The following is a 14,582-nucleotide window of genomic DNA, read 5'->3' on the forward strand; positions in this document are numbered from 1 at the left end:
ACTTAAATGTGGTGCATCTTTTGACTGTTTGGACTATGTTTGCACTGTCTGGTTTTAGTTCAAACTAACTTAGAGTTGTGTGCCAAAATTTCGGTACATTTTTTCTGATAAGCCATGTCCCTCTTGCTGGATGAGGTAAAAAAAAAAGTTTGTAAAACACATAATAAAAGTAGTACAAGCCAATTTGTTGGCACCAATTGTACCAGAATAATGGCAGGTTTGCAATCATAAATCTGATTTATGTTATATATACTATCACTTTATTTGAATTCCTCCTCAGGCTGCCAAGGTGCTTTGGAGAAGAGCTCATCAGGCAGAATTACTCTTGGAGAACAGGCAGCAGCTCTAATAAATCCTCATGACCGTGTGATGGCCCTACGCAGGGTGATAGCTGCAGCACAAGTCCTGCTGGCACGTACCATGGTGATGCGTGCACTTTCACTACTTTCCGTTAGGTCTGTACATTCTATCCTTTATATGTCTTTACTGTGCATTTGTATGTACAATGATTGTTTTATAAATAGCAAACACTATGAATGGGTGGAAAATTAACCAAGGTAATATGTCCCTCTAATCTTCCTGCAGTGGATCTAGTTGTAGCCTTGCAGCAGGCTTGGAGTCTCTGGGTCTAACAGATATCCGCACCTTGGTCCGCCTCATGTGCTTGGCTGCAGCGGGTAGAGCTGGCCTCTCCACCAGTCCTTCAACCACCCTATCTAATTCTGCTGACCGATCACGAGGTTTACACAGCAAAACCAGCAAACCCATCTCTTGTCTAGCGTACCTGAGCACAGCTGTGGGCTGTCTGGCATCCAGCACACCCAGTGCTGCCCGACTTCTTGTCCAGCTTTGTACCCAGGTTAGAGTTTTACTTTAGAACACCTTTTTTTAGTTAGCTGCAGTTAGAGCATTGTAATAAGTATGTATCAGTACTGTTTCTAAATAATATAACCTCAGTTTAAATAAGTGCAGTAATATGCAGCCAATTAGATCAGTCCTTACAGAGAATATTCACATAACAAACACATTCACAATTTTAAGCTTCTTTTTGCTATACTATTATCTTGTGTTAGTAGTTATTCAAGAGAAACAACTGCTTCTAGTTCCTCTTACTGTATGGGCGCTGAGCAGCTAATTGGCGCAGGTGTTCGGTGTTGGCACCCTGGTAATCAGTGACAATGTGCTGTCCACAGGGTAGCACATCAGTCGGGGAACTGTGCCGATCAGCTGTCCAACTGCTTTAATAATCTGGTCTAAACGTTGTAAACCATGTCAACTTTTCTCAGCTAGCGAGGTGCAAATAAAAGTTTGCGTCATTTGCAATTTTGTTACACTAGTTTACTGAGCTAAACTGAATTATAAGACACTGTGCACACATCAGTAACTACGGACGCAGGGGCGTAGCAAGGATTCACGGGGCCCCATAGCAAAAAATTTTAAGGGGCCCCCCTCCCCTAAGCACAACACAAAGCACTGTGTGTATATAATGTCTATCTGTCTATCTATCTATCTGCTTTACTGCTGGTGTACTGATAACCCCTGACCTCTGCACATTTTCCTTTCCTACTTGATTGCAAGCTGGAGAACAGAGGTCAGGGGTTATCAGAGCAGTGAAACAGAGATCTCGGTCTTCTGCTTGTTAACCTTTTTTGTGTTGCAGCATGTAAGTAAACATTGGGTCGTTTACACGCTGCAATACATAAGTGGTTAAGCAGAAAGACACACGCTCTTACCTTCCCCTCTGGGCCCCCCTCCTGCACGGCCCCATAGCAACTGCCTACCCTGCCTCTATGGTAGCTACGCCCATGTACGGACAGAACTACAGATGCAGACCCATTGATTGAAATTGGGGATAGTGGTACAGACCATGATCCTTTTGACACATGGGTAGCAACTATGGATGTGTAAAAGGGTCCATTGAAATCAAGTGGGTACTATACTGTCCACATTACTGTAGTTTTTTTTCAGGTCGAATTACCACAGTGAGAATAAATTATATATCTGTATCTTTATATTTATATATGTAGCTTGTGCTTGCTGTTTTCACAGAATTTGATATCTGCAGCAACTGGTGTAAATCTAACTACAGTGGATGACCCTGTACAGAGAAAATTTTTACCAAGTTTTTTACGAGGTATTGCTGAGGAGAACAAGCTAGTCACCTCTCCCAATTTTGTAGTAACTCAAGCACTTGTAGCTCTACTTGCAGATAAAGGAGCTAAATTACGCCCAAACTATGACAAAGCAGAGATGGAAAAAAGAGGTATGAGGAAATGCATTTCCACCTCGGTGGTATTTTGAATGTGTTTTATTTAGGAGAATTGTTGATTTTTCTGTTACCTTTGTGCCACAGGTCCTTTGGAACTTGCAAATGCCTTGGCTGCCTGCTGCCTGTCTTCGCGGCTGTCCTCACAGCATCGGCAGTGGGCTGCTCAGCAGTTAGTACGCACCTTGGCTGCCCATGATCGTGATAATCAGACTGCCCCTCAAACTCTTGCTGATATGGCTGGAGACTTGAGGAAATGTTCCTTTACTAAGCTGGAGGCACATCAAAACAGAGTAAGCTTTTATGAAACTTTTAAAACTATATCCATCTAGTAGCATTCCCAGCCCCCACACTTTGTTTTGCCATGAACTCCTTTTTTTATACTGGGAGTGAGGGGAAATAAAGGATTGAGTGGTAGAATCTGCTTACAATTATTTAACATTTAGGGTATGTGCACTGAGCGGACAGTCTCGGATTACTACAACATATTTTGATGCTTGATCACTTTTTTGTTGTATTTTTGGTCGCATTGCAGAAAGACAGTTTCAACCTGTTATTTTAGTCAGCTTTGAGCTCGTTGTTCAGAAAAGTTTACTGACACTTCTGGTGCTGCTTCTCTAGAATAGAAATCACAGGTCTCCCCCCCCCCCCCCCCAAACATATTAAATTGTTGTTAAATCCATAAACCACAAGAAAATAGTGGAATTTATTAACTTTTAAAAAAAATACCTAAGAACCTACTCTATTAAAAGCCGATGTTCATCAATACCATCTTAGATATGAAACCAAATGACCTAGGTGCGAGACAGGATCAGACATACAGTATAGTAACACTAGGCTATAGACTGATACACGTGAGTATAACCTAGAGTTAGATATTGTTTTTCTAAAGATGTCTGGAACAAAAGGTTCATTAGGATATGGGTAGAAAAAAATGACAAAAAGGTTTCATGCTATTCATACTTCGGAATAAAAGGCTCATCTGGAAAATCCTATATTACTACCTGACCAAAAAACTATACTCACCCATGGCTGTTCCAATCTTGTTGCACAAGGCCAATACTCTGGACTGAAAAATAAAAAAAATTAGTTAAAGCGACTCTGTACCCACAATCTGACCCTCCCAAACCACTTGTACCTTCGAATAGCTGCTTTTAATCGAAGATCTGTCCTGCGGTCCTTTTGGCAGGTGATGCAATTATTGTCTTAAAAAACAACTTTTAAACTTACAGCCCTGTGCCCTACAGGCGTGGCTTAGAATATCTGTGCCCTAACTTTGCAGCACCCCTCCGTCCCTCCTTCCCACCCTCTTTAGCATTAGGAATGCCACTGAAACATTTTCTCCATGCTTAACATTTGCACAGGTGTCTCAACGATCCAGCCCATGTGCCGGGGGAATAAGAGACAATCTGCCTGGAGCATTCCTAATGATGAGGAGGGTGGGAAGGAGGGATAGTGAGGTTGTGCCAGCCTAATGCATACATAATCTAGGCCACTCCTGTAGGGCACGGGCTGCCAGTTTAAAAGTTTTTTTAGAACAATAACTGCATCACCTGCCAAACGGACCGCAGGACAGATCTTGTTTTAAAGGCAGCTATCCGAAAGTACAAGCAGTTTGGGGGGGTCAGATTGTGGGTACAGAGTCACTTTAACTTGTGACCTCAAGAGCCAGGCCACCTGTGACTCATACAGGTCCCCGCCACTTTCCCAACACAATTCCCCCCAAAACAATGCTTGTGGGGTTCATCGGGGAAGACAAAAAGGACAAAAAAGATGAACGTAACGTTATGTCAGGAAAGCCTAATGTATGCTCCCTGCCCCAGAACAGATGATGAGACACAGTATGGATGAGGTCTCCACCAATAATGTTTGAATTCCACAATTTTCTTACTGTGATTTCTGTCTGTGGTTTCCAGGTAATCACCTCTGTTTGGTGCAATAAGAAGGGTCTGTTGGCCACAAGTAGCACTGATGGCACTGTCAGAGTGTGGAATGTCTCCAGAAATCAGTATTTCCTACAGCAGACCTGTGTTTTTCAGAAACCGTGAGTATGTCTTGACAGATCCAGTTATACAGAGATCTTTATTATTGCCTTATGATGACACTGAGTGACCCATGTCATTAGGAACCCTTAATATATATTGCAAAGTGTGAACAGAGCACATGAACTGTTTAGTGAACCAATATAGATATATGTAGATATCAGTCTCAATCTGAATCATTATATATCACATCCAGTATGTACAAAGTATTCAGGTGCTACATCTACAGTAGCCATAAGAATCTAATTTCATTTTTTTTTTTGTGAACAGATCCAAAGTTCTGTTACTTATTAATCAGTTTTAATATATGTATTTATAACCTAGAAGATACAGAGGAAATCTATGTGATTTAATCCATGCATGCTCATTAACCCTTTCTGTAGCAAACCAATGGCTGTCATCGCCTCTTATTTTCCTGAATTATTATTTTTTTCTTCTACTCTTATTAGAGAGGGAACACCTGAGGAAGCTGACCCTTCTCTGTCCCCAGTATGCTGGAGCGTTAGTGGACGGTATCTTGCTGGAGCTCTAGAAAAAACAATCAACATCTGGCAACTTAATGGTATCTGCCTATAATTTGTTTAGAACCATTTATGTAATATTTGCATACAAAATGTAGGAAGTGAATTATCCTATTTCTGTAATAAAGTTTGTGATCGCATAGAAAATAAACTTTCTATTTGGTTGTCTACAAACAAAAGGTGAAAACATTTCTAAAACTGTGTATTACAGGGGGAAAAGGCCTTGTGGATGTTCAGCCCCATTGGATCTCTTCAATCGCCTGGCCTGAACATTGTCCAGGAGGTGCATGGCCAAGTGATGAACCAGAGTCTTTGTTGGTTGGTCGCATGGATGGATCTTTGGGTCTAATTGAGGTGACGGATGCTACCAGTATGCAGTGTTTGGAATTGGAACATTGTTTCAGAAAAGAAGGTTGGTATCCTGTATTGCACATCTTTTATAACAATATCATTGTGTTCTTGAAGGGGTTGTTTAGGATTAGAAAATATAACTGCTTTCTACCAAAATCTGTGTCACACCTGCCCTAAGGTTATATCTGGTATTACAACTTGGCTCCATTCACTTTAATGGAACTTTGCTGCAATGCCTCACTCAAGCGGAGGGCAAGCATGGTGCTGTTTCTGTAAGAAAGTGCTTGTGTTTTCTACTTGATAACCTCATTAACCAGGGCCTAATATTTCTTATTGGTAAATTTCACCAGCTTTTTCAGATCTGTCAGGAACATAGAGCAGAATTTACATCTGTCTACTTGGGCTCCCCAGCTCTGATGGAAAGTTGTCGCTTGTAGTTGGGAAGCTAAAAATAGCCAAAAGACTGCTTTACAATGTTTGAATTACTCCCATTGCCTTTAACAGGTACTGTGTAAACAACTTAGCACCACAAGCCTCGCAGTTTATGAAACGCCAGGAGTTATAAGAACAGCATTGCTCCCGATTCTATCCTGTACATGCAACTGTATACAAATTGCATGAAACAACCAGCTTGACTGTTTTTGAATTCCTGATCACCTCTGGTGGCAGCAGGCAAGCTGGGGTGGGGGAAGGGCTTGGGGAGCCCTTGTACCAAGATCGGAATAGGTTTAATTTCCTCTATTATGTCTGATGTTATTGGAGAGTCTTAATGATATCACTCTATTATTCTATTCTATGGTTTTCTACTGAATATACATGTCTTATAGGAAGTCATAGATTTATGGCATGACTTTTTCCTGTTTGCAGTGGCTGTTACCTGCATTGCCTGGTTTAGTGAAGATCATCCATTTGCAGTTGGATATGCCGATGGGAAGTTATTGATTGGAAACAAAGATCCAGTTGATAAAGGAGAAGTCATTCTCATTGATGCACATAAGGTAAGCTGTGATTCTCATTCATTGATTTGTTTCCCGCTCATTGATGGCATTCCATCTGGAAACTAAAATAAGTGTGTTTTTTTCTAGGAAATGTTTGTTAACTTGAAATGGGATCCAACTGGCCAAATGCTGCTTACCTGTGCTAAAGAAGACACTGTTAAGGTGTGGAGGAACTCAGATGGCATCTGGAAAACATTATATTTTCTGACACATCCATCCTATGTTAACACAATAACCTGGTGTGGATTAACTGGAAAGGCTGACAGCCCACAGCTTATGCTAGCAACGTAAGTATGTTTCCTCTGGTTTGACTGCAGTAGTGTCTGCTAAATATTCTTTTTATGTAGCACCCTACACTAGAACTTTGCCTAGTCATAAATACTTTATATTTATTGGAGCTTTACTTTCATAGTTAGTTATCTCATTAGTCACCATAACGGCAGCACAACCCTATTCATGTGAACAGCAACAAGTTTCTACAAAATGGTAGATCAAAAGAGACTCCCTTCAGAGAGCCATTGTGCTTTACTAGAATTATAGTTTCTTTGTTATAGGCGATATCCAGGTCCCAGCAATCAGATTCCTACCAATTAGACAGTAATTGCATATTCTTGTTATATGCCATAAGCTACACTGGTAGAAAACCCTACCTCATTAAATCATTGACTAGAATAGAAATCAGGGTAAAGACTAGTCATTAGCATTATGATATACCCTATTTTTCATACTATAATAAAGTAATTTTTGACTCTCCTTAAAATCTCTTTCTCGTAGTCTTCATTGGGGGACACGGACACCATGGGTTATAGGCTGCTGCAACTAGGAGGCTGACACTAAGAAAAAATAAAACAAGAAGTAAAAAAGCAGTAGGAGAAACAGAAAAACAATAAATCAAACAGTCCAACATTAGAAAAACAACCTGAAACCACAGGCCAACCAGAAACTTTAATGAAAGAAAGGGTGGGTGCTGTGTCCCCCAGTGAAGACTACGAGAAAGGGATTTTACGGTGAGTCAAAAATCCACTTTTCTCATGCGTCTTATTGGGGGACACAGACACCATGGGACATCCAAAAGCAGCCCCTTGGATGGGAAAGAGAGCAGAGGCTAGATTGAGTAAGCCACCGCTGCCAACAAGACCTTGCGACCCAGACTCGCATCGGCTGACGCAAAGGTGTCCACACGATAGAACCGGAAAAACGTATGGAGGGAAGTCCACGTGGCGGCCTTGCACACCTGAAGGGCCAAAGCCCCATGGAACGAGTGGAATGAGCTCGCAACCCAAAAGGAGGCACCTTGCCCTTACTGCGGTAGGCCTGCGAGATAGCGGAGTGCACTCAGTGGGCAAGTGTCGCCTTGGACGCCGCCAGTCCCTTCCGGGAACCATGCGGAATGAGGAAAAGAGAATCCGACCGTCGAAACTGTTTCGTACAGGTAAGGTACACAAGCAGGGCCTGCACAACATCCAACCGGTGGAAAACACGCTCCCTAGGGTGCGAGGAGGCCGGACGGAAGGACGATGTCCTCGTTTAGGTGGAATGCCGAGAGCACCTTAGGCTGAAAAGAAGCCATAGGACGGAGCACCTCCTTAGTCAGGAAAGGGGACTTGCAGGAAAGAGCTGCCAGTTCAGACACCTGCCGAATGGAGGTGACTGCTATCAAGAACACCACCTTCTAGGAGAGGGTAGCCAGGGGAACCTCCTTCCGCGGCCCAAAGGGAGCCAGTTTTCCATGCCCAGGATGTGAACTGCGGACAGAGCTGTAACATTGCTCTCAGCCCAGGAGAGGATCAGCGCAACTTCCTCCATGGCGGACTTGCTGCAGGTCCCTCCTTGGTGATTTATATATGCAACGGCTGTGGCGTTGTCGGTCTGCACAGGAAGACCTTGGAGCTGCGCCTGCTAATGGAGGAGAGAGAGGAGAAGAGCCTCTTGAGGGGACCTGGTGCCCTGCGCCGCGTGACCCTGCCAGACACCGCCCCAACCCTGCAGGCTGGCATTTGTGGTCACAATGTGCCAACGAATGAGAAGGAACGAGCATCCCTGGTATATTCTCTGAGACCAAAGCCACCACTGTAGGTCCCGCTGAAAGTGAGCCGGAATCCTGATCCTTCGCTCGGGCGGGGAGAGATCTGTCCCACCGAGACAGTAAGAAGAGCTGGAGGGGGACAAAAGTGGAACTGGGCGAGCGGAACAGCCTCCATGGAGGCCACCATCTTCCCCAGAACAAAAGCATATGGGGACCGGGCAGCGACTGCAGGGGGTCTGGACACCCGAACACAGAGAGATCAGTTTGTCCTGCTTGAGGAAAACCCGAGCTTGTCTTGAGTCAAACTGTATCCCCAGAAATTGGATAGACTGGGAGGGTGTCAGGGACGACTTGGGACGGTTGAGAAGCCAGCCAAACCGAGCCAACGTGTCCAGGGTAATGTGAAGACTCTCCAGCTTTGATGAGGAGTCGTCCAGGTAGGGAGTGACTGAAATCCCTTGGGTTCGAAGGAGCTCCATGACCGCCGCCATGGTCTTGGTGAAAACCAGAGGAGCCGAGGCCAGACCAAAGGGGAGGGTCACAAACTGATAGTGGTCCGACCCAACCGCAAACTGCAGAAATCGCTGGTGGGGGTGGGATGGGAATGTGCAAATATGCGTCTTGGATGCCCACCAAGGAGATGAACTCTCCCGGTTCCAGGGACGGTATCACTGCCCGCAGGGTTTCAATCCGAAAATGGGACAGACGCACATGGCGGTTCAGGCGCTTGAGGTCCAGGATTTGGCATACAGAGCCATCCTTCTTGGGGACTACAAAGAGGTTGGAGTAAAAACCTCTGATTAGTCGGGACGGGAATGATGACCCCCTTGTCGAGGAGGGAGAGAAGAGCCAGTGAAAAACCGGCCGCCAGAAAAGGCGAACGGGGGGCCCGAGAAAGAAAAAAGCGCTTGTGGGGGAGGGAGGAAAATTCGATTTTGTAGCCCCAGGAGACGACGTCTCAAACTCAGGCATCCTGGGCATGATGGAGCCAGAGGTCCCGGTATTCCAAAAGGCGCCCCCCCCCCCCACTTTAACAGAGTTGGGGGGGGGGGGGTGGAAGACCTTCAGGATGTTGCAGACTTGGAAGGACCTGCCTTGAAGGAACGGTTAGGATTGGACCGTCTTTGCCAGGCTGATCTGGACTTGGAGAAGGCAGGGGGTTTGTTCTGAGGTGCCGACCTGTTTGAACGGGAAGGCGGTAGAGTCCGAAAGGAGCAAAAAGGACCCGACTTGCAACAGGTCTCTGGATGCTTGGGTCGCTGTTGGGGAAGATGAGAACTTTTACCCCCAGTAGTGTCAGAGATTATCTCGTCCAACCTTTTCCCAAACAAGCGGTCGTCAGTAAAGGGGAGACCGGTAAGGGAACGCTTGGAGGCCGGATCCGCCCGCCACTCACGTAGCCAGAGGGTAACGTCAAATGGCCACAATGTTTGCCACAGCAAAGGCAGAGCTGCTGGAGTCCAAGGAGGCGGAGCAAAGATACTGACTGGCATCCTGAATCTGCTGCGCGAGGTCTGTTAGCTCATCAGCAGGGGCGCCTGAAAGGATACCCTCCTTTAGTTGCTTCGCCCAAGCCGAAACAGCCTTTGACAACCACGTGGAGGCTAAAGTGGGAAGCAAGGAGGCACCAGTAACTTCGAAGGCTGACCTGGCAAGAGTCTTAACACACTTGTCCGTGGAGTCCTTGAGGGAGGCCGCATTGCCCAAAGGGAGAATGGTGGACTTAGACAGGCAGGAAACGGGCAGGTTCACGGAAGGGGATCCCGACCAAAGAGCAAACTTTTCCTGAGGAAAGGGGTAAAGGACGTCCATGCGTTTAGGCTTGGAAAACAGTTTGTCTGGCGATTTTCCAATTCTTTGAAAATATGTTGTCAAACTCCCTATGACTGGGGAAGAAACGACCGACGCGCCCAGCGCTCTTACTAAAGGAGACCTCATCTGAGGGCGGATCCTAAGGGTCCTTGAGCTGAAAGGTGTCATGGATAGCAGTTACCAGACTGTCCACCATGGAGGCCATGTGAGCTGAGTCCGAATTTAAGTTCGGCTGAGGAGCGGGAGTGGTGAGGAGAGGCAGAACCACAAGCCTAAAACCCCAACAGATCGAGAGGCCGCGGAGGAACGGGAGGACGAGGTCCGGCCGCGTTTATGAGGGTGGCCCCGACTGGCGCGATCATCTTAAACTACCTGCCGGCCCTGAGAAGAGGTAGAAGTACCTGAAGTAGGAGCAGAGAGGCGATCCAAGGCCGCCGCGACTGACAGAGAGCTGCACCATCTGGGAGACTGAACGGCAGAGAGAGAGAGCCCAGTCCGGGCGGGTTCCTCAGAGTTCTGGACCGGTGCGTCATCCTGAGCAGTCGGTGGTGACTAAGCGGATCGCGAGGAGCAAGCAGCGCAGAGGGGCTGTGAGTGTCCAGATGAGGACTTGCTGTTACAGCAAGAACATAAGTAATAAGTGATAGAAGTAGGAGCCAGCTGCTGGCGACAAGAAGCTTCAGGCCTTGAGTCAGACATGATGTGAGATTAGAGCAAAAAAATGAATAAAACTTAGAATCTGCCCCCTAGTGAGCCAGGAACTGAGGAAAGCGGACAGTCTGTGCCAAACAGTGGTGCTGCAGCGGAGAGCTGAGACCAGGGTCGGACTGGGCCACCGGGGAGCCCCTCCCCCTTTCTTCCCCCTGGTGGGCCCCTGAACAGGAGGCTCCCTGTTCAGCAGCTCCAGGCCCAACATAAGCTGCTGCAGAGTATGGCCCCTAGGACATTCCTGTCACCTCCTAACTATCCTGTCAGGGGCCCCCATGTGTCTCCCCTGAACTGCCTTGAAGAGAAGAAGCCACGGCACTTCCTGCATACAGAGCATCTATGGGCTTCCTCTGTGCAGGGGGCGTGTCTTAGGGCAGCAGGAAGGCTCTGGGTGCTGTTATCTGTATGGACCAAGAGCAGGAAGGGCCGACACAGGACGGCTGGAGGCGGCACAGAGAGAGGTGAGAGGATGTGTAATGTCATCTAATGGCCTCCAGCCGTCCTGCTGGCATCCAGAGTGCAGAGGTCTGTCCCCTCTACACTGTGCAAATACTCCTTCCCCACAGCACAATAGCTCCTCCCTCCAGGCCTGTATATATCCCCCTCCCCCAGCCCTGTATATATTCCCTCCAGCCCTGTATATATCTCCTCCTCCCTCCAGCCCTGTATATATCCCCCTCCCTCCAGCCCTGTATATATCCCCCTCCCTCCAGCCCTGTATATATCCCCCTCCCTCCAGCCCTGTATATATCCCCCTCCCTCCAGCCCTGTATATATTCCCCCTCCCCAGCCCTGTATATATTCCCTCCAGCCCTGTATATATATCCCCCCTCCCTCCAGCACTGTATATATCCCCCCTCCCTCCAGCCCTGTATATATCCCCACTAGCCCCAGCCCTGTTTATATTCCCCCTCTCCTCCAGCCCTGTATATTCCCCCTCTCCTCCAGCCCTGTATATATCCCCCCATCCCTCCAGCCCTGTATATATCCCCCCCTCCCTCCAGCCCTGTATATATCCCCCCCCTCCCTCCAGCCCTATATATATACCCCCTCCCTCCAGCCCTGTATATATCCCCACTACCACCAGCCCTGTATATATCCCCCTGTTATTGCTTATCTCATGGTGTATACTGTATATAGTGTTACCGCTTATCACTGGTCTCATGGTGTATACTGTACATATTGTTACTGGTTATCACTAATCTCATGCTGTATATAGTGTTACCAGTTATCACTGATCTCATAGTATATACTGTGCTGATGGCTGGATCATTAGTCAGTCTGTTATGTTGTAAGTAATGGGCTCTATACATTATAATGGAACCTGTCCCTTGCAATATGACAGGTGAGCAATGATCCAGCCATTGTTGGGGGTCTCAGCACTGAAACCCTGGCTGATCAAACTTTTTACGTCAGTCTGACAGTGTTTTAATGACCACTCTATGCCTTTCATGGTTGACATTAGGCCTCACTTTCGCTCAAAGTCGCTGTACTAACGTATAGGTATGGCGCTGGTTAAATCTGTGTATGTAGGGTGGGCCCCTAGAGTCAGTTTCCCTGGTGGGCCCGAGGTACCCCAGTCCAACACTGGCTGAGACACTGTAAGAAAAAGGGAGCATTCAGAATTGCAGTGCAGGGAAAACACATACACGGCATGGGAGGCCCCCAGGGGGAACTTACCGGGGAACCAGAGACCGGAGGCAGAAAAAATCACACCAGCAGGAGGAGTGCTGCAGGAGAAGGTGAGCACCGGGAGAGCAGCAGGTCCGGAGCGCACACCACAGGGAAAGGACTAGCGAGGACCAGAAGCAGAAGGCTGTGGCCAGGGCATGAGAAAAGTGCGGGAGATGAGAAGACCACGCGGGCGGAAGTACTGCAAGCCGGGCCCGAATGGCGGAATAGGCCGCAGAACGGGCCGGCCAGGGACCAGGCCTGGGACGCCAGTGAGGACAGAGAAGGCCTCCAGTGCAAGTGGCCCGGCCAGGTCAGATGCTGCAGAGCTGCAGAGAGAAACCGGAGGCCGCAGACTTAGGAGGTTGCGGCTCCGGAGGCCCCGTCCCCCTGCAAAACAGAGCTGAGCATAAGCCCTGCAGAAGTCCCTAACACCCACAAAAAACAGGAGAGAGGAGGGTGGAGGTGAGCAGAAAGAAGGGGGATAGAGGAGGGGGTGAGAGGAAGAGTGATGCATCTTGCCCACCAGGAGTCCCAGGAGATAAGTGGAAGAAAAAAGAGGGACAAAAAGGGGATGGATGGGGATTGAGGAAATACTCACCATCCGAAGTCTTCGCCGGCACGGTGCCACGCTGACTTGCCCAACTCTGGGAGGCTGGGCGGGCAGGGGCTGGCGGAGGATAGTCTACAAAGCAGAGACAGACAGCGGGGCTGATTTGTCTCTTGGGCGCTGAGTCCGGCCGTTGGCGTCCGAGGGTAGATAGACCCTCTATATTCAGGGTCTGCTCCCTGTACGCATTGCAGGGGGGATCAGTGTGGGTCTAGGATATCCACCGTGTCCATCCATAGTAAACCTGTAAACAAAAGAGAAAAACAGATAAAAGGAGGACACAGGCAGAACTGATCTGGAGCTACCAGACCTATGTCTGCCTCCTACTGACACTAAGCTAAAACTGAATTAGCTTGGTGCCAGTGGGCGGGTATAGCCTGCTGGGAGGAGCAGACTTCTTGTTTTGTTTTTTTCTTAGTGGCAGCAGCCTATAACCCATGGTGTCTGTGTCCCCCAATAAGACACACAAGAAAAATATTTTATACCAATTTAAAACCTTCTGGTGGGCTAAGGCAGTGGAGGGATCAATGTCACTAACTATTACATTCACCGATGGCTGTCATGAACAATTATCTCTGTGTCGTTATATGGTCACTAATTGTACAGATATGCAAACGGTCGGCGAAATACCAGCGATAATTTTTCAACATGTTGAAACCCAACGATTAACGACTTTTAGTTTGTCGTTTAATTGTTGGGTGTTTTTATACGGACAGATAATCGCACATTTTTGGTCTTTATAGTAAATTTTTAAACTATAGTCCCTCCGTGTAATAGGGCCTTTAATGTTTCTCCAGTTTTGTGATTTCCCTAAATTACTTTGATGTTGAAGACAGTATTTTTTTACTTCAGTGTTTTCCAACTTGTGGCTGTCCTTCTGTTGCAAAACCACAACTTCCATCTTCCCCTGACAGCTGAGGGGAGTTGTAGTTTTGCAACAACTAGAAGTTACCAGGGTGTGGAACACTGCTTTACTGTGTATACCTGCACGTACCCAGCTCTGCTCAACATACATACACAAACACAGCTCTGCCACACGCACGCACGCACGCATACACCCACCCACCCACACACAAACAAACACACACACAGCACTGCTACAAACACAAACTCTGCTGCACACATATATGCACAGTTCACTCAGTGATTGGGTAAGGTGCTGATTCAGGCCTGCTGTTGGGGCAGTGGACTATAAGACAGACAATTTTTAGCAAGATGTTTGCTTGCTAAAAAAAAAAGTGCATTGTGTAGTCTTAAAAATATGGAACTTGAAAGAGTTTCTAGTAGTATGTTGTGACTCTTTTCAGTTGTTTTATGTGGTCAAATGTTTATAGCATTTCTGTTTCAGCTTCCATGTAGTAAGAAAAATGAGTTACTCAGAACTAATACAGATGTTTTAATTGCAGTGGATGCCAAAATGGTCTAGTGTGTGTGTGGGCAGTTCCACAGACCCCCCTTGAAACATTTCAGTCAAGGGCAGCAACTACAGAAGACTGGAAGGAGCAAATGGCTAGCAAGGTCAGTGATCAGAATGATTAGGCCGTTCCTATTATTTACACAAACAGCTCCAATTCCGT

At 47.0% G+C, this 14,582-nt stretch overlaps 1 protein-coding gene across 1 annotated transcript in view; it reads left to right on the plus strand.

Annotated features, from left to right (window-relative positions):
- The window catches only part of HERC1 (HECT and RLD domain containing E3 ubiquitin protein ligase family member 1), a 104,101-nt gene that overhangs the window by 75,044 nt on the left and 14,475 nt on the right, over positions 1–14,582 (plus strand). Inside the window, exons 49-58 of the mRNA XM_069980563.1 lie at positions 281–455; positions 586–859; positions 2,050–2,263; positions 2,354–2,559; positions 4,183–4,310; positions 4,758–4,870; positions 5,041–5,241; positions 6,048–6,178; positions 6,266–6,465; positions 14,412–14,523. Coding sequence (XP_069836664.1) covers positions 281–455; positions 586–859; positions 2,050–2,263; positions 2,354–2,559; positions 4,183–4,310; positions 4,758–4,870; positions 5,041–5,241; positions 6,048–6,178; positions 6,266–6,465; positions 14,412–14,523 — 1,754 coding nt within the window. The remainder of the gene's footprint in view (positions 1–280; positions 456–585; positions 860–2,049; positions 2,264–2,353; positions 2,560–4,182; positions 4,311–4,757; positions 4,871–5,040; positions 5,242–6,047; positions 6,179–6,265; positions 6,466–14,411; positions 14,524–14,582) is intronic.

This window comes from Dendropsophus ebraccatus, chromosome 1 (genome assembly GCF_027789765.1).
Source record: "Dendropsophus ebraccatus isolate aDenEbr1 chromosome 1, aDenEbr1.pat, whole genome shotgun sequence".
NCBI classification, from domain to species: Eukaryota; Metazoa; Chordata; class Amphibia; order Anura; family Hylidae; genus Dendropsophus; species Dendropsophus ebraccatus.